This window comes from Neodiprion fabricii, chromosome 7 (assembly GCF_021155785.1).
Source record: "Neodiprion fabricii isolate iyNeoFabr1 chromosome 7, iyNeoFabr1.1, whole genome shotgun sequence".
NCBI lineage: Eukaryota > Metazoa > Arthropoda > Insecta > Hymenoptera > Diprionidae > Neodiprion > Neodiprion fabricii.
In genome coordinates, this window is record NC_060245.1 from 3918393 (window position 1) to 3942588 (window position 24196).

The window sequence follows — 24196 nt, forward strand, 5'->3', positions numbered from 1 at the left end:
AGTATAGGAACACATCAAAAATATTGTGTAAGGATTGATGTAATTAATCAATTAATTGATAATGTAATAAATTGTATGAGATTATTCATAGCTACTGAATATGTGCTTGCACGAAAAATGAATTGAAATAATTTATTGTAAACGTGACAAGTTTGTAATATTTGAGATGAAATATAATTACAATTGCCATCTAATATTATAAGAATATTAATTAATTAATTATTAATATAATAAATTGTATGAGATTATTCATAGCTACTGAATATGTGCTTGCACGAAAAATGAATTGAAATAATTTATTGTAAAAGTGACAAGTTTGTAATATTTCAGATGAAATATAATTACAATTGCCATCAAATACTATAAGAATATTAATTAATTAATTAATAATATGATAGATTGTATAAGAATATTGATAGCTACTAAATATGTGCTTGCACGAAAAATGAATTGAAATAATTTATTGTAAAAGTGACAAGTTTGTAATATTTCAGATGAAATATAATTACAATTGCCATCAAATATTATAAAAGTGTTTTACTCACCCAGCACAAATCCTCGTCCTCCTCGTCCTCCTCCTCGTCCACCTCCGACCACCGCCAACCACCTCGAGTTATACCACGAATACTAATAAATATTTTCAGCATGAGAACAAATCAAAAATAATGAGTAAGGTTTGATATAATTTTATTATCGATATTATCTACCAGAAAGATAATGAGAAGATTGTAAAGTTACAGAAATTTTATCAGCGTACTGACAGCTACCGAATTTGGGGTTGCGCGAAAAACGAATTGAAATAATTTATTGTAAACGTGAACCAGGAACCACGGAGCGCTTATCCTGGAAGTCGAGAAATTTTATTAGCGCACCGACAGCTACTGAATTTCAGCTTGCGCGAAAAACGAATTGAAATAATTTATTGTAAACGTGAACCAGGAACCACGGAGCGCTTATCCTGGAAGTCGAGAAATTTTATTAGCGGACTGACAGCTACCGAATTTGGGGTTGCGCGAAAAACGAATTGAAATAATTTATTGTAAACGTGAACCAGGAACCACGGAGCGCTTATCCTGGAAGTCGAGAAATTTTATTAGCGCACCGACAGCTACTGAATTTGGGGTTGCGCGAAAAACGAATTGAAATAATTTATTGTAAACATGAACCAGGAACCACGGAGCGCTTATCCTGGAAGTCGAGAAATTTTATTAGCGGACTGACAGCTACCGAATTTGGGGTTGCGCGAAAAACGAATTGAAATAATTTATTGTAAACGTGAACCAGGAACCACGGAGCGCTTATCCTGGAAGTCGAGAAATTTTATTAGCGCACCGACAGCTACCGAATTTGGGGTTGCGCGAAAAACGAATTGAAATAATTTATTGTAAACATGAACCAGGAACCACGGAGCGCTTATCCTGGAAGTCGAGAAATTTTATTAGCGGACTGACAGCTACCGAATTTGGGGTTGCGCGAAAAACGAATTGAAATAATTTATTGTAAACGTGAACCAGGAACCACGGAGCGCTTATCCTGGAAGTCGAGTTTCACCGCGTAGCAGACCCGCGCAGAAACTAGACAGTGCTTGGTCAAAAGTCACGAGGTCACGAACCTGTACAGCCGGAACTACGCAAAATTACCCCCGAAAGTCAAAAGTCATCAGGTCAAGTACCTGGACAGCCAAAACTACGGAGCGCTTGTTCTGGAAGTCGAGTTCCTGCAGGTAGTGGACCTTGAGCGCAAAAATTACGGAGCGCGTGTCCTGGAAGTCGAGTTTCACCGCGTAGCGGACCCGAAGCGCGGGATCCGGGAGGTTGAGAACCTGGTACTCGAAATACGTAGCGGACCCGAAGCGCGGGATGCGGGAGGTTGAGAACCCGGTACTCGAAATTTGCGGAGCGCGACTCTCATCCGTCCGCTCTACAGCGCGGTTCGTTCCAGACTGAGGAATTCGGCTAGCTGATTTGAGATTGGTGACGTCACTTTCTGAACATCCGACATCCAAACTTTGGTTTCGACCTTTCATACTGTGTATGATGATGTATGATGTATGATGTATGATGTATGATGTGTGATGTATGATGATATGATATGGTGTGTAATGATTTTAGCTTTCATATTTCATACAAGAAATACACACCTTGTCTCTCCTGCCGATTCCAGACTCAAGCGGCCAGGCCCTTCGATGGTCAGCCGTTGACTGAAGATATATTCTTCAGTGAACGGGTCGGCTAATAACGCTGCCGTTCTGCGACAGTTGGCGATGAAAAATTCTGCTCGTATCTTTCAAATGTGTGTTAAAAAACACTCGAAGTGTTAAGAAGCTTCGTTCTTTCTCTCCCTATCACCTTTTTAGGTCTTTAAATCACTACGCAGCGTTAAATACTGTCTCATATACGAAGCATCCATTTCATCTCGTTCAAAATTAGTACTCTGAATTTTTTTTCCATCCGAATACTTTTCGAAACACAATTCCGCTCCTCCACCCAACGCAGATACTTCACTTGCGATCAGCTAAAACAGCGTTTCGATTCTATGCCTATGAAAATTCAAGATCGAGAGAGCAAATGAAAAGTTTTCGGAATGATTATGAATATTAATGTTATAGAATACACGATGGAACAGGGGGACGAGGAGGACGAAGATGGTCGAAGGTGGTTGGAGGTGTTCGGAAATGGTGGGCGGTCGTGAGAGCTGGCAGGAGGTATTTGGTGGGGGTAGGAAGTGTTTGGTGGTGGTTGGAAGTAATCGGCGGTGGTCGAGGAGACGATGACGTCGAGGACGATGAGGCGGGGTGATGAGGTGGAAGACCTGGACTAGGTGGACGAAGAGGACGAAGGTGGTCCGAGTTGGGAGGATGTGGTTGACGGTGGTTGGAGGTGCTCGCAGGTTGTTCCAGTGGTTGGCGATGGACGCGGTTACGCGTCTTCTGACGGGGATGATGGAGCTGATCGAAATTTCTAACGATAAGTCGCAGTCGACAAGTAGTCTCACGTACTCACGTCATACGGACTCAATCTCAAGCTTCCATTCCGACACTACTTTGGTTGCTACGAATGTCAGTGCGAGCCCGTCAGATAGAGTCCGTACAGCAGAACTCTCCTACGCTCCTAAGCTCACATGGGCACACTTGCGCGCCGAAGACTGGTCACAAAAATTTACTCAGAGGTATCTGTCTTTATATTCTTCAATTCTATTAGTCAGCTAATCTCAGCTATTCCAACAAACCCATCATTCAAACATCCTTGGAAAGAAATTTTTTGGTAGATTATCATTGATCAAAATTCATAGTTTATTTTATAGTTTCAACACTAAATATACATTTTTAAAGTGTACACATTATTATTCAGGTAATCCTTTTACTTAACTAAGTAATTATCATTCTATATTCTGATTTATTCAATAATTACACACACTATTCTATCACTTGAGTTTCTAAACCACGGCGAAATTTGTTCCTTGCCTCAGCACTAGGTCGCACCACCTCGTGGACTCTCCACGGCTTCGAAGCATTATCTCACGCATGCGGATTGCAGGAAACACGGCGCATCACTGTGGTTCAAGCGAGTGTTCAAGCATGCTACTGACGTTGTCGAGCCACGACTCGAAACTTCAATTCCATAGATTGTATCTGAAATAACACAAAAAATCATAAATTAATCAACTATTCCATGAAAACAATATGAAACTGGATAAAAATCTTTCTCCTCTGTCCACGAATCTATCATGGTCGTCATGCGCAGATCATGCATTGGGAAATGAACCCCTCCAGATTACCGAGCGCGAGCGAAAGAGAGACCGACATAGAAAACGAGAGAGATAACCTCTCGACCACTCATTGGAGTGCAGCTAAGCTTAGCAAAACCAGTTTCAGGCATTTGCGCGGCGCCAAGTACTCGCCGTTTTCAGGTTAGTAAGCACGTCGATGCATTTGACCTTAGATTGTAGTTAAATGAACTGTTGTGTTTCAATTGGATTCTTCATATCTTTTTCAAATCGTCTTTCATTATCTATTCTTCCGACAATAAATTGAATTACAATCCAGAACATATTTATGTCTCAATGACAGAATCGTCTGATCGTGTTACCCACAAAATGTGCACGAGTCTGTCAAGTATTCGTTGGCCGCCATATTTTCCAGATTCAATGCCGGGAAAATTTGAACGCGTTGGACGGTGAAAATTACCGTAACCTTGTAACCTTTCGATAGAAATATGAATTGAGACCGATCATAGTTTTTAACCTTTTTTTTTTTACTTGTAAAACATTTAAAAGAACGATTTCTATCTAGATATTGTACGAAATATTTTTTTCGTTCAATTTGATAGTTTCAAAAAATATACATAGCTTCTAATTTAGTTCTTTGACACAAATAAAATAAATAAGTGATCGGTACTTTAATTTTTTTTTTTTCGTCTTGACAAAATGCTACAGAATTATTCCCCATTGCAAACCAGTATCAGAAATTTGGTATCGATGAAGAATCAAAGAAAAATCGAAAAAAGTTTAACCCACGACGGCTTGAAATGATCTTGTAGAAAAAATGTGTCGGCATGATATCAAATTGAGGAATAATAGAAATTTTTTGTCCTCATTTTGTACATACCTAATTCTATTTTCGATCTGAAAGGATAATTTACCACAATTCACAAATAGTTTGAAATTATTTTTAACGATTTCCGAAACATCGTTCATTGTTATTTTCCAAATCGAGTTTTGTCACACTTCAAAAAACATTTGATCATCAGATCGAGACTGTGTAATTTATTTTATTCAATCGGAGGTTAAATTCTACCCAGCCACAAAGCCGAACAGCAGTTCAATCGCGATCCTTGAGTCACACGGCCATAAAGATTAGATATACGATCAAAACCGAGCATAAAGATATAAGAAGTATCGAATCGCGTTTCACAAGCCGTGCAAAAACATCCCAATCCCAAGTGGCATTGGACCCTTTCACACAGCCTTCAAAAGCGATTTCTAACGATTGTGTTAAAATTTTTTTGCAGACTGACCTCACCGAGCCGTCGTTACACGTGCTCGTGAAAAGTTCACTCCAGTCTCTCGTCCACTTATTGTCAGCAATCAGACAAGCCGGCATCCGATTTCATCGCTATGGCGCAGAGTGCTCCACTTCTTTTGCGCGTGGTCGCATCCTCAGTGACAGTAGCTGGACGTGCCGGAAAGATAATCAGGGACGTGATGACCGGAGGCGAACTGAACATAGTGAACAAGGGAAAGAACGATCCCCAAACCGAAGCTGACAGATCGGCGCAAAGGTGTATCGTCGCTTCTCTCAGCAGGCAGTTTCCCAACGTCGCTATAATCGGAGAAGAGGGACCGTCAAACTGCGAAGTCCCTTCCGATTGGGTGGTAACTGACTCTGATCAGCAGGTTCTTGGCGTAAGGCTTCCTCAGGATCTCGAAGAAGTGGAGGACAAGGATTTGTGTATTTGGGTAGATCCTCTTGACGGTGAGTTGAGCCGTAACAGTTATGGAACGGCGGTGATCCCGAAAATTTGGCTTCTTCAACCGTTCTTCTGCTTCCAGGATCCAAATTTTTGGCTGTAATAAAAAAAATCTCATTACTTACAGATCGAGTTAACAAGCTATCACTCGGTGAATTTTTATCGGAAACCTCGTTCAATCAAGCATTACTATTCTTATGTGACACATTGCAGAACAATCGACAATTCAATGCTACCAATGTCGATGCAGATTTGATACTGCCGTATAATTGATTCGAAAAATTGTTTCTTCTGATTTCAGGTACTTCGGAATACGCGCAAGGACTTGTGGAGCACGTGACCGTTCTGATTGGAGTTGCAGTTAGAGAAAAAGCTGTTGGGGGGATTATTCATCAACCTTATTACAAGAACCCTGAAGACGGAAGCCTGGGTCGAACGTTATGGGGTATTGATGGGGTCGCGACTGGAGGTCTCCAATTGATTCCTCCTCCCGAGGGAAAGAGGATTGTTACGACAACGCGGTGTGTATTTTTATCGAAACCACAAAGATTTCGGATAAATGAGGAAGAGCTTTTCGCCTGTTAGTTCACTTGATTAACCCAAGAAGAATATTGTTCACGCTATATCAGTGTGTATCTATGATGTAAAATTTTTCTCTACTACTCAATAGTCAAATCAACCGGTTCCAGCCCTCTTAAAGTCCTGAACATCCACCGAAATAACTGTAATATCGAATTACACAGTTTGTCAAAACATTTTACTGATTCTAATATTCTCCTCATTTCCATATATTTCACAGTTCCCATTCCGATGGGACGGTTCAATCAGCTCTAGACGCTTTGGAAGCGGACGAAATCTTGAAAGTTGGTGGTGCAGGACACAAGGTACACTCCAATACCACGAATTTCGAGATTGCTAACCAAATTTAGTCAACATTTCGATCCCTTTTGACGTCGAGTTTTTCCGTTTCCCAGGTTATGCTCCTCCTGGAGGGAAAAGCTCACGCTTACGTTTTTGCAAGCGCGGGCTGCAAGCGATGGGACACGTGCGCCCCTGAAGCGATTCTTCGAGCTTTCGGTGGAACCTTAACCGACATTCACGGCGAATGTTATTCCTACAACGCTGAAACGAGTCATCCAAATACCCGAGGGGTGCTGGCCACTGCACCAGGGCAACAACATGCTTGGTACTTGAAGAAGATACCGGACGAAATAAAACAAAGACTGGCTTAGCTGTTTTCCTGATTTGCGCTTTTGCGTAGTTTCAAACGGTACATCATTCCAAAATCGTCCGACATGATAAGGCAACGAGTGATGGAATATTCAGAATTAAATACTCTTGAACGTATTTTAGCACTTATGGAGCCACTTAAAATTGTGCACCGAATCTTGTAAATCCGTTAATTTATTCACAGAAATGTTGAATTTATTATAAGACGTGTTGTAAAATTGAAGAGTTATTTATTTTGTATTGGGATCATAAATGTATCGACTTGGTATATGGATTTGATGAATGATTTCCCGCGCCTGATCATCGAAGAAGACCATTTAGAAGATCCGTTTGATCCAGTATTGGATGAAAAATAGAACCTCGAAATGAATCAACGTTTGTTACATTAAACGAGTGTTTTCAGGATACGAAAGTGAAATTAAATTACCTACAGTCGAAGAAATGTTCGTCAGATCGGTAGATTCTTGTTTCTTGAAAGAAAGATTATAAAAATCGAAGAAATATTTTATTCTGCTCCAACCAACACTTGACATAATTTTTTTTACTCACTTCACCTAATTCTAATGAATATTGAGCGGGAGCAAATACTCTTTTAATACCGGCGATGAAGCATCGGAAAAAGTGCTCTGACTAAATAGAAATTTAAACTGAAAATGACAAGAATTTATCTGCAAGTATCTCTTTGGTAAAACATCGTAGAACGAATATCTTTCGTCCGATAACACGGCACAAACGAAGCTTCAAATATTCTATTACTAACACTAAATGTTTCTGCACAACTGAAATGGTATCAGGAAATTTGGCAAAAGGAAGTACGGCCTAAATGAGTAGATATTTTGAATTATATTACAAATGCAAGTATGAAAATGTAAACGGTATAGAAAGTGAGAGAATGATAATGTAGGTACTGTCATCAATAATCATATAACCAACTGTATAGTGAAGTATATGATTTTTCTTCTAGTATATCTGACGATTCGTGCTTTTGTAATTTATCATGTCATTTCTTATGTATCATTTTGAAGTTACAAAATAAATCATGTAATAAATTGAAGGTTGAATTCTTTCAAAACGCTTTATGATTTAACACACGAAAGTTTTCAACAACGTGCCCATAAATAAAATATGTCAGTCCGCAACATTTAGAAGCCTAGATAATACCGTTAGTCAAACTCACCGACATATCGAGGTATCAAATTGCGTTATCACGTACGTCAGTTACCGTGAAAAGCTCGCTGTTATACCGACAGCTAAGTGCGTTCCGTCCTAAGATCACGCAATGATCTCCTGATGTCAAAATCCCACCCGCAGGTAAAGAAGGAAACTGCTTTTTATTCGATCGAAAATATTCCCTGCACCTTGCAACTTTGTAATCAAACATAAGTTGCTATCCTGTACGAAGAAAAGTCGAAGTTTGAATCCTTGGATTGAACAGATTGGACAGAATATTCGGAGATCGCATAGTCAACTCTTGATTAGGAACAATTACAGCTTGCCTTACGAAATGCGATAGATATTTTAAGATTGAGACGATTAGAATGCATCGAGTACTTTGCACGGTTAAATCTTCAGACACAGAATATTCCGGAATATCTTATCCAAGAATTTCCAAGTCGGTACGACTTGCTTCGCTGGGTAAATTGAGATCGTCTGATTGGTACGGAACGTGAAACAATGCGGCTCAACTCGCTCAACGCCCAGCTCGAACCACTGTCTGCCATCCCGTCTAGACTCAGGAACGCAAAAGTTGTGCTATAATCGCAAGCAACTGCAGCACAAAGACGGTGACAATATTAATTACCACTGTTCACACAAGGAACTCTCGTCGAGGGATCCAACGTTACGTCGCGCAGGAAATATTCCTTCAATAGAAGTCGCGTCAAAGGATTTTCGCAACGAAGCTGTTTTTTACCTGTTTTTTTTTTCACAACTTTTTCTTCCTTTTATTTTTCACGCGTCGATGGACGAAATAGGAAACTCTGCTTGTCTTCATACACTTGTCGGTATTTTCTTTCATTCGTCAAATATCACGGTAGGTTACGTTTAAACATGATACGTGTGCAGCGATGGATGAGCTCTGCGCACGTATGTATGAAACGTTCGAGATCAAAGCTCCTGTGAAACGAAGCGGATTTTACCGAAAAGTGAGAAATCTCTGGGGAATTACGAGTATTCTTTTTTACAGGTCTATTTATTTTTCTTTTTGAACATTTTTTTTTTTTTTCTTTCCATTATTGCACGATAGGAAGAGAGGCAACAAGCAAGAAATGCGGAAAGGATAAGTTTAAATTTGAAAACAGATGGTACCATAATGTTTCGGTTGATAAATCCGATTCGGTTGAATTTCGATTAGTTAGACAAATCCAAGAATTTTTGGATTAAACCGAATAATTTTGAGTCGTTCCGAACAATTTTCAACGATTTACGAAGAATTCTCGATGATTTTTAAGACCTATCTGAGAAATACAGAGAATTTCGAATGATCGAGTGATTTTTAACCAAATGCAAACTGTTCCGAGTAACTCTGATTATTTTTTAAACGACGTCAAAGAACTTGGAATAATTTTATTTTATAAACTGTATGGTAGACAAATCCAGAGATTCTTCGATGCTGTCAATAAATAATAGTAGAGAAAGAAACAACTTTGAAGGATTTTAATTTCTCTTTATAATAGAATTGTGAATTTTTTTTTCTTCTTATTTTGTTTTAGCCCAACAGAAATAATTTAGAATTACTATTTATATAGAATTTAGAATTTTCATTAATTACGGTCATTTCTTTTAACGAATAGACAAAAATTCTGGAGTTATTTTAATAGATTGTTTGTCAAATCCAGAGAACTCTAGGTAACCTAAATAATTTTCAAATGAATAAACACCGTAACTCGCGATAAATTTCTAAAGAAAAATCAAGTGCATGCAAACCGAACTAAACTGCTTTATCTTCTTTGCCCTCTGACAATCTATCCTCTCGCCACTCCACGGTTAAAGGTTTCAGGATCTTTATACCACGGGGAAAATAAAGTGGCGAAAAAAACCAGGCACTTAACCTTCGAGAGGTGCTTCTAAGCTGTTCTTCACGAGCCAAGCTGAACTTAAACCGTTTCAAATAGGTAGATAGATTTTTCCCGAGTAGCTGCCGCTGCTGCAGCTCAGAGCATAGAAATCAGTTCGTACGTTAATCGTTGAACTCGAATTACTTCAAGTCAATCTTTTGAGTTTTTTGTCGACCTTTTGTCAGTTTTCAATTAATCATTGTCGGCGAATAATCCGACCTAAGTTTTTTGAATCTGTAATAACTTTGATATTCATTCGTTTTTTTAATGATACGTTCGGTTGTTTAAAAAAACTACTGAATTCAGAAAAAGTAATATTTCAGCACTGGGAAAAATTTCATTTGTTACAGTAACTAGAAAAATTCAGTAATACAGGTATCGTTAAAAAAAAACTGTTTGAATATTGTTGGAATCACGAAAAGTGAGGTACGCGTAACCATTTTGCGCTATTGTCGATCCATTTTTGGTTATTGCAACGAAAAATCAGTTTGCGAGGTTTACTCTACTTTTTTAGTTAAACGAGGCTTTAACGTCAATTTATTCTTGCACGAGCGTTAAATTTTCGTAACGGTTGCAAGAAAATATAGCAACAGTGATCGTAATGTGAAAGAATAGTAACGGATACTAGACTTTCCGGTAACGGCTAGAAAACTAATTTTCATTTTCTACCTAGAACTGTATTTTTCGATTGTGGTAAAAAATGAAAATAGTTAAGGACTGAGCGGTAACCGGAACTAAAAATTTTTCTCAGTACAGTTTTCGATGTATAAAAATCGTTTCAGCATCCGAACGACCGATTCTTCAACAAAAAAAAAAAAAATGTAAGAAAATGAGAAACCGAGCGTTTGTTATTCTCTCGTCTTCTCCATCAGCTGAGCTAGACGGTTCAATATAATTGGCGGCAAGAAGAAAGCTACGTTTAACTGCTGTGTAATCGTTAGAATTAAATTTGAGGGTTGAAGAAAACGGGCCGATTAAGAAGTTCAAAAAGGAGGGTGGCTCCACTCGGGTTTTGTGTCTTCGGCCATAATGTAGCTTTATGTTATTGTAAGCGCCCGCTTTTAAGCGCCAGTTAGCAGCAGCTTAAAGGCGGGTCTGCAGTAGGCTGTTGAGATCATCGGTAGTAAATACAGATTAAAGGAGAAAGGTCTGGCTGGCGCCTTAAGTTGGGAGAATTGATCGGTCGAATAATTACTGGTACAGTGTTTAATCTCTCCGCATAAAAACTCTCGAGCAGGGTTCGAACTTTGACAAGTTGGTGAAAATAATACCGAAACAATAAAAAACAATGGAATAAAGATGAAATAAAAAAAGTTCAATTGAATCGACTTTAATGGTCAAGTTTTCAAATCTTATTTAGTAATATTCTGTTTCACATTGATGTGTTACAGAATTAAAGAAACTTACGATAAAGTTGATGTATTTTATTTATACAATTTTTTCAGCGACACTGATTACGAGTTTTTTAAATAAAAAAAATATCAGACTATCTATGCGAAAAATGAAAAGTTGATGAAATTTATCCAGTTCAAAAAATGAATCTTTTGTTTTTAAAATTTATTTTTTCATCATTCTTTGAAACTGATATCAGTACAATTTCTCAGACTCGAATTAAATAATTAATATAACGAATGAGCAACGAAATAAAATAAGTCCAAAACTTGTTTTCGAATGGCCGATTTTTTCTTTTCTTTTTTTCTTTGCGGTTAGCTTAAAAATTTGCTTAGATGACCGAATCTGTGAGATCTGTAAAAACTGGCAAAGCGTGATCACTAGATTCCGAAGCAATCTGTTCCGGTTGAAATCTCGTTACCGTTGAATTCGATCGGTAAGTCCTTTAAGCAAAACTTGTTTCGGCACTCCTTAAGACTCTGATCCCCTGTTCAAACTTTTTGTTTGACACAACGCGTTACTGCTGCTGTGCAGTGTACAGCAGTGATAAAACTGAAAAGCGTCAGCTACAATAATAAGCAAGAAAAGCCAGCTGAACGATATCGAGAGAAAGATTTTCGCCCGGTTTTTCTCACCGTATAATCTGAAAATCCCGTTGCTTCGAAGATAAAGCTGTTTCCACAGTTCAAAATTCCGACAAAATATAACCACCTTGTATATTATACATTGCAAACATGCCGAACAAATTCCTGATACATATAATATGCAGATTTCTTGATCAAAAGTATTGTTCAAATTAAATTTAAAAGGCTAATGGATCTGGAAAGCTTAATTAACGTCGTAAAGAATAAAGATTTTCTCTCTGTTCTAAGATTCAATACTTTATTCTCATTTGATCTCGTTTATTTTGTGAAAAATTTTCAGCCTGTAAAAACTACGATTATTCGTAAACTCGACTCTGTTTGCTCTCCGTGTTGCTAATTTTTTGCTACAATAACGCCGTCCTCAAATTTCACCGCGAAAAAAAAACAAAAGAGAAAAAAACAACAAAAAATTCGCAAACCATTAATATTTACAATCCAGATGATAAATTCTTGACAATAATGACGTTACGGTGAGACAGTATTTGAAAATCAAAAATCAGATTCACGATATCAAACTAATTACTGATCATACCTGCAATTTTACTGACGATTATTGTTGATCGATCTGAAATCATTGCTAAAAATATTTCAAATCAATTTATACATTTTACACATTTCGTGTAGCGAAAATTAGTAGAAACAGCTGTGAAAACAAATTTTGCACATATTTCAGGATGAAAATAGAAGTAAATCAAACGACCGATAAATCTGTTGCGCATTTTTGGGCTTTTTATTATCACCCCTCGACGCGTCGTGGGATGGTAACAATTAAATATTTACCGTACAATAACACCAGCAATAATAATAACGTGTTTCGCGCAGCTTGGTTCGAGTCACGGTAGTTTGTCCTGGCTAAGCTATAAAACGGCAAACAGCCTTCCTAATGTAATGAAAATTTTCACGCGTCCATTTGAAATTATGAGCGGTGCTTGGCGCGAACGACCTCCGTTTAAGGTTTACGCCTCTGCAAGAGAAGCAGCAACAGCAGCAGCAGCAACAGCAGCAACAGCAGCAGCAGCACACGTATGTAGGATCTAGGATATGGACCGACATACGTTCGAGGGAATTGCAACGGCGATATACATGCAAACCTAGCTTCGCCTGAACCGTCAACCATATATATATATGAGAAAAATTTCATTTGTTAGAGTAACTAGAAAAATTGAGTAAAACAGGTATCGTCAAAAAAACTGTTTGAATATTGTTGGAATTACGAAAAACGAGGTACGCGTAACCATTTTGCGCTATCGTCGATCCTTTTTTGGTAATTGCAACGCAAAATCAGTTTCTGAGGTTTACTCTACTTTTTTAGTTAAACAAGGCTTTAACGTTAATTTATTCTTGCACGAGCGTTAAATTTTCGCAACGGTTGCAAGAAAATCTAGCAACAGTGATCGTAACGAGAAAGAATAGTAACGGATACTAGACTTTCCGGTAACGGCTAGAAAACTAATTTTCATTTTCTACCTGGAACTATATTTTTCGATCGTGGTAAAAAATGAAAATAGTTAAGGACTGAGCGGTAACCGAAAATAAAAATTTCTCTCACACGGCACTGTAACAGTTGAGATATATGTCCTCCAGGAAGAGACGATGTGTATTCTTTGCCTGCGTGTAATAAGTCATCGACGTAACCCAGAAGGGGGTTGGAGATGATCAAGTGCGAAATCTTTACGAAGAATAAACGTTTTTTCGCAGTCACGCGAAGATCTGGTGAAATAAACATCAGAAAAATGACACTGGTCAATAAGAAATAAGAAAGAAAACAAGCCGGATAAACAGATTTTTCCATATACTTTTCACCACCGAGCCTGCAGGTACGTACGATAAATTTCTGCGATTACAAGAAAAACGGTTGAGTGAAAAATCTAAAACTGAAGGAATGTCTGGAATAACAGCCAACTCAATAGAATATAGAAAAATGTGAATAGCGGCGACGTCGGTAAAATTTATCTGACAATGAATAATGAAAGAGAGTTAATTCAATCACTGAAAACTTTGAATTTAATTTATTTATGTGTCGTGAAAAAAAAAAAATTAATCCAAGATTCTACGTGCAATTATTATCTGTATAAAACAAAAAGGGGGTACAATTTTTTACAACGTTGCGTAAAATCAGCTCCGAAGCTTTTCCTTACCCAAATTTGATCGGCATTTCCCTCAAAGATGGTAATCATAAAATATGTTTTCGCATTTTTCAAGATTAAATGGTAAAAGGGCAAGCACATATGCTCCGACAGAATTTCCTGATCCGCATTGCGAATGTTATCCATGATATCTCACCAGGATTTGATGATCGAGGGCTGCAAGCTCCGTGGAATAATTTACGAGACACGTTGACTTCGAGTCCGTCCAGTCGCTTCGGTTATGTCCCTAAGTTACCCCATATGTACACAAAGCAGGGTGAGGCGAATTCCCAGGTCTCAGATTTCCTTCAAAAGATATTCTCAGTCCTCTCTCTCTCTCTGAAAAATACTCTGTCTCTTCAAGTTTTCAAACCCAAAGTCCATTTTTATCCTTTGGAGGCTCTTCCACGACTCTAGTGATACCCAGGCTGTGTTTTATTTATTTATTATTTATTGACTGTTGTCTTATTTGTGTTATTGAAAAAAAAGAGAAATTTATCGTCCATTCATTTACTTATCAATTGTTTATGAATCTGTTTTTATTTATTTATCATTACTATATCCGTTACGGAATAAAGAATTGGGTTCGTGAACTTATTGAGTGAGAATTGTCAGCCAGCGAAATTAAATGTTTGGAGAAAAATAAATCCGTGCTTACAGTTTAAAGTAGGTAACAAGACTGTTTTTACAACAATGCTGGCCTTATTCATTTCGTAACACATGGAAGCTCTTACACGAGCTTCTATCCACGATGATTACTAGATCGTTAGAAAAGGGGGTAAGACGAGTCATTTCACCCTTTGTTACAATAATAATAATGAACATAATAATGAAATCCTCTATCTATCCATCTATCTATATATCTCTAATTTTTTTTATACTACGTTTGTTTTTTTATCACCGAGTGAAACGTGGAAGCGTCTGGTTTTCTCTTCCGTCTCACCTCCTACTTTTCTCTTACTGTTTTTTTGCCAAAACTAATTTGTCGTTAACTCTTCGCCTTAAGAGGAATCCTGGACCATTTCAATCCTCGCCTCTAGCATCGGTCGAAGAAATCGAAGCTACCTCTCTCTCTCTCTTCCTCTTTCTCTACCTATGCACTCCTCTTTGTTGACAAGATTACCCGACTCTCTATCCCCAGTCATATTAATCTATTGATCTATTTTGTTCTATTCTATCCTGATTTAGTTATTTTATTTATTTCTTTTCTTTTCTTTTTTTTTTCATCTATTTACTTGTTTAACCAGTTTTGTCTTCTCTCTTCTCACATTACCTTTCCTCTTCCTCGCTTATCTTCATATCGCCACAAAGTGCCACCGGTCACCGGCTTTCCAGGGAATGGAGGTAAGGGGCATATTTTTACGCAGATCACGAACACCGTTTGTTTCGTCACGATGCGTTATACGGGCGCAGATGCAGGACTAAAAGCTCGACGCAACGTAAATCCGTATAGGAAAAAAAAAACGGGATTTGAGTATGAAAGCAGGGCTTTTTTCTCGGGGCTTAATTTATTACGGAAGAGCCGAACTCCAAACGCCAAAGCTGATTCGTTATTCTATGTTCGGATGAATCGCCTTCGCCTGTGTATGGATATACACACGTGTACGGTTAATCCTGGATCGTCTGTAAGTCGGAAGTCCGCAATTCGTTTGAGAAAAGTTTCACCGCTGGACCAGATTTTCGCTACAACAGCTTCGTTCGATAATAAAAGCTTTTAACCGTGCTTTTTCCTTTGATTTGGGAGCTTTTTTCAACTATTATTGCCGGTAACGATATGTTGTATAAATTTTTTATAAACTTGAGTATTGTTGAGCAAGTCAAAAAAATGGTCAACTCATTTTTTCCCTCAATTTTCGTTAAACAGTTGAAACAAAAAAAAAAAAGTCTACAAATAATTCGAGATAAGGTTGAGCAATTCTTCAACATATGATTAATTAAATTTTAAATAAAATTATCAAGGTATTCAGGTTGTCTTTTATAAGCGGGTTCGTTGATTTTTTTCGCATTTAATTCGCAAATCAAAAATGGTAAGAAGCGTATTTTTCTCTCGACCATAAAACAAGAAGGCGAAATCCACGACAAAAATTTGGGAGAATTTGCTGTTTTCTTTACTCATTTAAATTGGCATGTTTGAATTCATTTTATTAAAACATCCGCTAGCAAATCACAAATGGCGTGTAAAATATTGCATGGAAAATTGTGAGAAAAATAGTTTGACTCGTTTGCTGCAGTTCGGTCTGTTTTCCAGAACCTGGGTAACGGAATTTTCTCTCGTCGCCGTCTCTGCTTGAGACCTTCAGTCACACAATCCTCGCGTGTTTCCCGCAAGCGGAATTTTAAAACCTAATTCTATTTTCGCTCCCCAGTCGAATTTCCACGTACCAAAACACGTACAAACCGATTACCTTCTGTTTTCACGGTTATTTCAAATCCCCGAACCGCAGACTTTATCTCGGAGTGATGTGAAATTCTCGCCGCATCTGCGGCAGCGTTAAACTATAGCTGGATTTTCAAGGGTTGAGAAATTTACCATTTTCTGACCAAAAAAAATAACACTCGGTCTGCGGCATGTTTATTTTGGATTTCGCGGACTCGTAATTCGAGACAATTTACATTCGATCAGCGTAACGTTAGAAAAAACAAAAAGAACAAACGAAAGTTTGGAATCTCCGCAATGCTGAATCTTTTTTTTTCGCGTGTAAAAATTTAAGGGATCCGTACATTTAATTGAGTTTCAAATTATTCGAATTGGTCGTAATTTTTGCAGGGTATGATTCTCGGAACTAACAAGTATCCGATTACGTAATACTTTAGGGAAATAAAAAAAAATATACATTGATCAATGAATGGAATTGTGTTTACGTATTTCGTATCGAGAAAAAATATTTTCCAAAGCTCTAATGAAAAAAAAAAGGGATGGTTGGTTACAATTTGCGGAAATTACATTTTCTGGTACAGGTGAAAATGTAGAAGGATGGAAATATAAAAAAGGTCAGCAAGGACGAATGTAGAATGCCAAAATATATGTAGAATGTAGAATGACTAAATAATATAGAATCGCATAAAGATTCTATATTTTGCCATTCTATTATTTCGGCTTTCAGTATTTTGAATTTTCCATACTTGGACCTTCTACGGTTCGTTAATTCTACGATTCAGATTTTCGCGTTTTTGAAAGTTCGATATTTCAGTCCTCCAGACAATCTGCCCTTCCAGTTTTTTACACCCGCCCGAAATTTCACCGGATCATCACTCGCATCGTCGAAAAAAGTCCAAGTTCACTGACCAGAGTTAAGCTCAAGGTGAAGTTTCCTCGTTCGCGTTATCGTTTTATTGTCAAAGATGTTTTTGCCAACGAGACGGTAGGAGGAGGCCCTCGCAAAGCTCGAAAGCTCAGCTTTCTAGGTGCGATAAACGTTTATATTACCTCCCTTCCCGCCATGAGTAGAAGCGGAAAAGTTAAGCTCACTTAGGCAAAGATTAGCCAACCGCGGAATTTGTAAAGTGGCGTTTGTATTTACCTGAAGCACTTTTCTCACTCTCAGAATTATTCCCAACTCGACGTTGTGGGTTAAATTATGAAAGAGCTTGAATTATCTCAGGTATACTTCAGGAAATTAACGTTTTATACCGTCTTAAAGGTACCCGTAGGGTTTCCAAACTCGAGGGAAAAAAAAAAAAACAACACTCGACGATCGTTCGGGGTTCGAAAAATTTATAGGTTTTCGATTCGGTGGATGGAAAATTAATTCTAATCACGTTGAACTAGTGCATACGATTTGAGGAGACAGATTCAAATCTATTTCATAAGATTTTGTAGGTTTTGTAAGGCTTGAATTGGTTGACCAGAAAATTGTTACGTTATATTCATTTTATTATGCGATAATTGTAAATTGAGTATTTGTCAAATTATCATGCTCTTAAGCTACGAAGATGTGTTCAAAATACAAAAATTGAAAATAATGAAACTATTGACAAAAATCTCGAAAATCTGTTGCAATAACTGAACAGCAAACAATTTTCTTAATCAAATGAGCCATCGAAAGTGAAATCGAACTAAAATTATTTTTATTATAATTCCAGTATTTTCCATTCTTTATCTTCTTTTTCAAGATTTTCCCATCTTACAAATGAAATATAATTATTTCATATTGACTCAACGGTCAATTATCTAGTAATCAATCAATAAAAAGTATCGATTTTCAGCCAACCAGTTTCCTTAAAAGAATCCATAAATGACTTTACAAGATTCAGTGAGTAGCCAAAAATTCAGGGGTTCTTAAAAAGAGTATCAGAGTCCTGAAACTTTATCCTAAGATTCTTAAAAGTACCAACTCGAATTATTCAAAGAATTACAAAGTTTCCGCTACCTTAAATGCGTTAATAATTTTCCCGAAAGACTCGATGAAATTATACTCGCATAAAAATTTGTAAAAATTTGTCTTCGCGCAGAAATTGCGATGAAAAGATTTCCTCGAAAGTTCGAGGTCAGAGACGTTACCGCTTACTCGTAAGAGACCAACACACCAGCCACAGAGAGAAAGCCCCGCTGTGTTATTGGCCAAAATATTGCTCCACCCGAAATGAGGAACGAGGCTCCGCATATTAGGGGACTTTCCCAAAGCTAAGACGGGACGAGCAGGTTTCGCAGAGGAGGGAGGGATTTTCATTGTGTTTGTGGTCCTTGTTTCATCACGATAGATTGCGGGGGTTGAAGGGTCAGACGGAGGGCTCGGCATCCCGGTTCGCTGTTGTTTGCTGTCCCAGCCTTCGGGGTGACAAGCGTCGAGTGAGATCTTCCCCGGATTTGCGAGTTTGTGGTCTTAGTTCCGTCCGTCTCGACCCTTATCGTTACGCTCTGTCGTTCGATGATATTGCCGCTAATCCATCGGGGGAAAGACGACGAGACGACTCTGGTGAAAATCGGTCTTACGATCTTCTACGAATTTTCAAACAAGTTGGAACATTTCGATAAATTTTTCAACAAAAAGAAAACTCTTTTCGTACAAAATTGTAATTTATATGCATAGTTTGTCGTAAAAAGTTGTAAACTTTAAGGAGAATTTGTATCTTTTCAGTCACAAAAAAAAAAAAAACAAGCAAAAGAAACAAATTTACAAGACACTGCAATTTTGAAAGAAAAGTAATAATTCTTCGTGAAAAAACACGCGGATTAAAAAATTTTCACGAAATAATACGAAGTGTTTCAATTTCTGAAAAAAAATTCATAGTCGTAGAAATTTTCATCGAATAATTCGTGGTTATACATTAGAGAGGAACATGATAAAACTCTGGAGGCGCTATTTTTGTTTTCGAAAATAATTCCAAATGAAAATAGCTGAGGCAAAAAAAAAAAAACACTGTTTTTCTGAGTTTTCAAATTTTTTTAAACATCAATACGTTAATAATCTGAAAAAACGATAATCCATAAAATGAGCTTGGACGGTCTAAAATCATACCTAATTCAAGGAGTTTTTAAAAAACAAAAAAGGAAATGAAAACACTTGGAGCAATTTGAGTTTGAGAGCTTTATTATTAAAAATATTTATGAAAAAAATTTTTTGATTGAAATTTAAAAATCTAGCCACGATCTTGAATCGATAGGCAAGTTTTAAAGATTGTGCGAAAATTTTAAGTCGATCGGACAAAAAGTGATCGAGGAACCTGCGCCACCGGATTGAAAACGTGGCAGTTCGCTACTTACGTGAGTCATGCCGCCATTTTGACATTAATTGCAATGAAAAATTCTAAATCATTCCTGAAACTATAAATAAGAAAGTCGTCAAGCTCGAATGACTCCAAGTGTTTTCATTTTTTTAGAAAAAAAAAAAAAGAAAAAAAGAAAAAACTCCCAAAAATTGCGTCGGAATTATTTCCACCGAGGCAACGGTGTGAAATTCTCGGCTTTTGGAAATTAGTCAGCTCGACGGAAAGCAGGTGGTTTTCTTTCAATTTCCTCCCTGCAGCTCGGCGGTTCGGTGCCTCCGAGACTTTTTGAACGCCCTACGTAATCCTATTTGGGGATGTTTTGTGTCCGTGGGTTAAGCGGGGGCGTGTGTCAGAGGATTTCCAAGATTACCGCCCAATGTGCGTATGCTCTGGTATATTTATCTCCTTCGACTTGTCGACACGAAACCCATAAGTTTCACCCCGGCGGTTTCTCATCTTGCCGCGACGGTTATTCCCCTCCAATTTTCACCAAAATTTCGCCTCGTACCAAAGTTATACAGATTTCCGATAACTTTCTGTGTTACGCAAAATATTTCACACGTTGTAAGTATCGAAATACGGGAATCTGGGGTGAAAAATTGGACAAAGATGAAGATATTGAAAATCTATTCTAGATCAACTATTACAGGTGTAATTATAGCTTGTAATACCGGTATTGTGACAAAAATAGATTGAGAGTCTAGTATTCAAATTAATCGAACACGAGTTCACTGCTACGAAAAAAAAAACCTGAATTTGGGGGTGAATTTGTAACCCCAACGCATAGTTGACGCTAAAGTTCTAAAGGGGTGAACCACGTTCGAAATTTTTTACATGAATCTTTCATTTTTGAAACATCGTCAAACATTGTGCAAATTCCTGTAATATTCGTAAGAATCCCTGGAAATGTTACGGAAAAAAAAAGGAAAGAATGTCGAATAATTCACCAAAATCTTCCTGCAATATCGCCCATCATCTTCAAACATCTCATAATATTACTTGCCTATTTTACACCATATCTACCTTGTCATTCCCCCTCGCTAAAGTTCCGTAAGAGTATAAAGAAAAAAAAAAAAATAAGAAATTGAGGACACGAAAATCCCTCTCAGGTTTTAAATTCGTAAGCCCAACCCATAGACAATGCTAAATTCCCATGAAAAAAAATTCAGGGTACGCGCTCCCCTTCAACTTTTTTCATGTTAAAAATTTAGCATTATCTACGAGTTGGGATTAACAATTCACGCCCTTTTTTTTTGCACGAGGAGCAAAGATGTTCGGAAAAAAAATGATAAAAATTATTCTACCAGTCGAAATCAAAAAAGTTCCACGTTACTATCGCTTTGACTTTCAAAATCAACGATTCAAACATATTTACACGATACGGTAAAAATGAGCTTTCCAATTTTTTGCCAGATTAGAACAGGATAAAAAAAAACCCATTGAATCCGTTGAACAAAAATCTATGACACCGCAAATATTACAATACGAGCTTGCTAAATTTGGACGAATACCTTTGGCGTTTCTCGCGTCGAAAGATTTCTTTGGTCGGAGATACTAATCGTTGCAAATGAAACAGAGAGTGTGCAAAGCCCGAGATCTTAAATGCTTGAAATAACGGTTGAATTTCAAACGCTCCTGGCACATGACCCCCCCTCTCTCTCTCTCTCTCTCTCTCTCTTCCTCTGTAATTTCCTCTTATTTCCTCCCTCCCACCCCTGGCACAACACGTCGCGTGCGTATATTTTCTGAATCTATTTCTGCACCTGGTGTATTTATAGAGAAACTGCAGAGCGTGCATCGTTGCTGCACCTTGCCACCCGGTCCTTCGGTTTCAAGCTTTAAGCCACGTTCGCCAAATGGCATTTCTGCAAGCACTTTCTGCAAGCACACCTTCTCGACTTTCGGGATCGCGGCCTTCGAGCTTAGACGCAACCTTTCAAGTTCGCCTCGTCGCGTTCCTTCGAATTCTCTGCCTTCACGTTCATTCTTCGAAGTCTGATCCTGTCGGATCCTTGAAACAATAAAACCTTTTACAAAACTTACGCTCTCCAAATAAATGCACACTTCCATACCCGTAAGATTTTGCAATGACTGATACAAAGACTAATCTTAAAAACATTGTTGATACAATTGATGCGAGTATTTTATCCTTGGGTGAAAATTCATCAGATACATTTATTTAATCATAAATCATTAATTCTTTGCCTTCGTTTTCGTAACGTTTTTACTTGTAGTCGATTTAGAAAGGTGAATTAAAAATAAGTCAAAGTCTGATACCGTTAACTGTTTACGTGGAGCAACAAAGTGGCTGGCGTTAGAAAAATTACTACTGCAAATCGATAATATGAATAATACACCCTGAAAAAGAACTTCTCACTGTGTGAAAATAGTTTCTTTTCTGAATAAGACGTACTTGGCTTCCATAATTAATTATTCATTGTTAAAAAGCGTATATTTGAATATGGCAAAATAAATGTTTCGTTATCATTATCAAATTTTGGTTGAACCAAATGTGATTTGTTAACTATTAAAAAATTTCCACCGATCATTATTTCCCCCAGCTAAAATTTTATTAAAATAACAAAACATCTATTTCGCCATCTACAAATTTACGTATATTAACAGTGAATAAAAAACTGTTTCATTTTTACAAAAGTATAACCAACTCCTTCGTATAATCGTCATCGTGGCTAAAATTCATGAGCCATAAAGAGTTGCAGAGTAAAAGTTTTCGGAAAGCACTAGGCGACGAGCTTTCGCTGCAGGAGAAACTTGCCTCCGGAATATCCGGAGATTGTGCGAAAAAAGGAATCTGAGTCAGGTTTGTCCTTCACGGTCAACCGGCCACGGGGAATGAAACCCGGGTCCTCGTGACCGTCATGACTACAGGGACAGTGGAGATGCTCCTTCGGTCCATTGGCGCAGGATGAACCCCGGGTTAAGCTCTGACCAGCTGTGTTAGCGAGGGTGAAGGTCACTGACCCGTAATGAGTCCGATATCGCCCTCGCAGTTATCCGCTTCGATTTATTTTATTTTTAATTCTATTATTTTTCCGCATTTTTTCATCTCCAATCATTGCCAAAAGGGTTGAAAGTACCGGGAGATAAACAGAGACGATGAAATTTCGGGGTATAATTTTATAACACATCATTTGTAATCTGCAATTATTCATAAATAGGTAAAATGCTGATCAACACTGAGAGAAATTTTTAGTTTCGCTTAACGCTCAGTTCTTAACTATTTTCATTTTTTACCACGATCGAAATATATAGTTCTAGGTAAAAAATGAAAATTAGTTCACTTTTAATCACAGTAAATAAAATGGTAGGTAGGAGTCCTTTTTCTCTCTGTCTTTCGTGTTTATCTCGAAAACCGGTATCATTAAACTTTTTACCTGCTGGAACAGTATTTGTGTTTTTTTTCTTCACGAAAACAGTGTTGTTAACTTTGCTCAACTCCATTACCACGTTTATTTATTTATTTTATTTTTTTTTTATAATGACGACGAAATCAACAACTTTACGCACCGCAGTTTTCTATTGTTTGCAGTCGAAAAAAAACCTTTTTCTAATTACATCGAATACTCAAGTGTCGGAAATAATTCTACTTCGCCAATATTTTCATCTCTAATTAGCACATTTTCGACGCGATCAGCTTCACAGACGTTTGTAAAGGTTCAACTGTACTACGCGATCTACAGACAACATGATTCAGCGAGCCAAACATGAAGTTGGACCAAGTGTTAATAATAATAATTCGATAAATTCAAAATTTCAACGGGCAGACGTCTCCCAGACCGAACGTAATTATTTGTTTTATATTTAGAACGTTGGACGAATGTAATAACGTCTGTACTTACCTGGCCACTCAGCGCCTTTGATATCGTAATTTATCCGGGCAGATGATGCTTGGATTTTGTTTCGAGACGTAAAATAGGTGCAACAAGTCGGATTCCGCAGAATATTTGCCAAGGATGTTATAACGTCTTCGTTTATGCGTACGACTCGTAAATAACAACCCTTCGAACCACGGTAGTATCAATTTTATCCGCAATAATTCCAAGCACTTTGATTAATTTTTCCGAATTTTCAAAGCCACCCAAGCATTTCACATCCGTCTCATTATCGCAAGTGATTCGCAACGTTCTATTCACGCCGACTCGTCCCTTTGGTATCCATTTGATGCGTGGAATTAGGGTAAAGCTATCAAGGAATGAATGCCAACTACTCCGAATGGACATTTCGATCCAGTGATCGTATTGCCCTGAATAATTTGTCACAATTTTTTTCTACCGCGATTACGCAACTCGCCGTCACTGCTTGCTCATTTGGGTACTAATTTTGTCCCTTCGATCAAAACGGACTTTGGGGAGAAGCCCGAATTGCCACGCTGGTTTTGAATTGAGAAAAGACAAATTGTGCGATGAAATAACTCAGGGATTACACACCTATCAACGATTCTACACGGAAGCATCAAAACAGGAATTTAATGCTGATCAATTACTCCCAAAAATTTCAACTGCGAAAATTAATTGCTACGATTTTCATTTTCGTTCTTGTATTTTTTACTT

General features: G+C 37.7%; 1 protein-coding gene and 1 long non-coding RNA gene across 9 annotated transcripts in view; one reads left to right on the forward strand and one right to left on the reverse strand.

Moving 5' to 3' along the window:
• Window positions 1-3777: 3777 nt before the first annotated feature.
• LOC124186165 (3'(2'),5'-bisphosphate nucleotidase 1) lies at window positions 3778-7752 on the forward strand. Its single transcript, XM_046577616.1, has 5 exons — window positions 3778-3909; window positions 5010-5473; window positions 5770-5989; window positions 6268-6352; window positions 6443-7752. The coding sequence occupies exons 2-5, from the start codon at window positions 5116-5118 to the stop codon at window positions 6698-6700; spliced, it is 921 nt and encodes a 306-aa protein (XP_046433572.1). The 5' UTR covers window positions 3778-3909; window positions 5010-5115; the 3' UTR covers window positions 6701-7752.
• Window positions 5083-24196, reverse strand: part of LOC124186166 — a 155320-nt gene continuing 136206 nt past the window's right edge. For 6 of the 8 annotated variants that reach the window (XR_006871580.1, XR_006871582.1, XR_006871579.1 and 3 more), the window contains one exon: window positions 5083-5565. This is a non-coding gene — a long non-coding RNA (uncharacterized LOC124186166). Of the gene's footprint in view, window positions 5566-14073; window positions 14256-15189; window positions 15338-24196 lie in introns of all 8 variants that reach the window. The other 2 variants (XR_006871581.1, XR_006871578.1) reach the window with 2 other exon arrangements.

Excerpts from the sequence above, each read along its gene's own strand:
- LOC124186165 (XM_046577616.1), top strand. The coding sequence starts at position 5,116 with ATGGCGCAGAGTGCTCCACTTCTTTTGCGCGTGGTCGCATCCTCAGTG. Across the intron at positions 5,990-6,267 it reads AGGATTGTTACGACAACGCG|TTCCCATTCCGATGGGACGG; the intron begins GTGTGTATTTTT and ends TATATTTCACAG. Across the intron at positions 6,353-6,442 it reads TTGGTGGTGCAGGACACAAG|GTTATGCTCCTCCTGGAGGG; the intron begins GTACACTCCAAT and ends TCCGTTTCCCAG.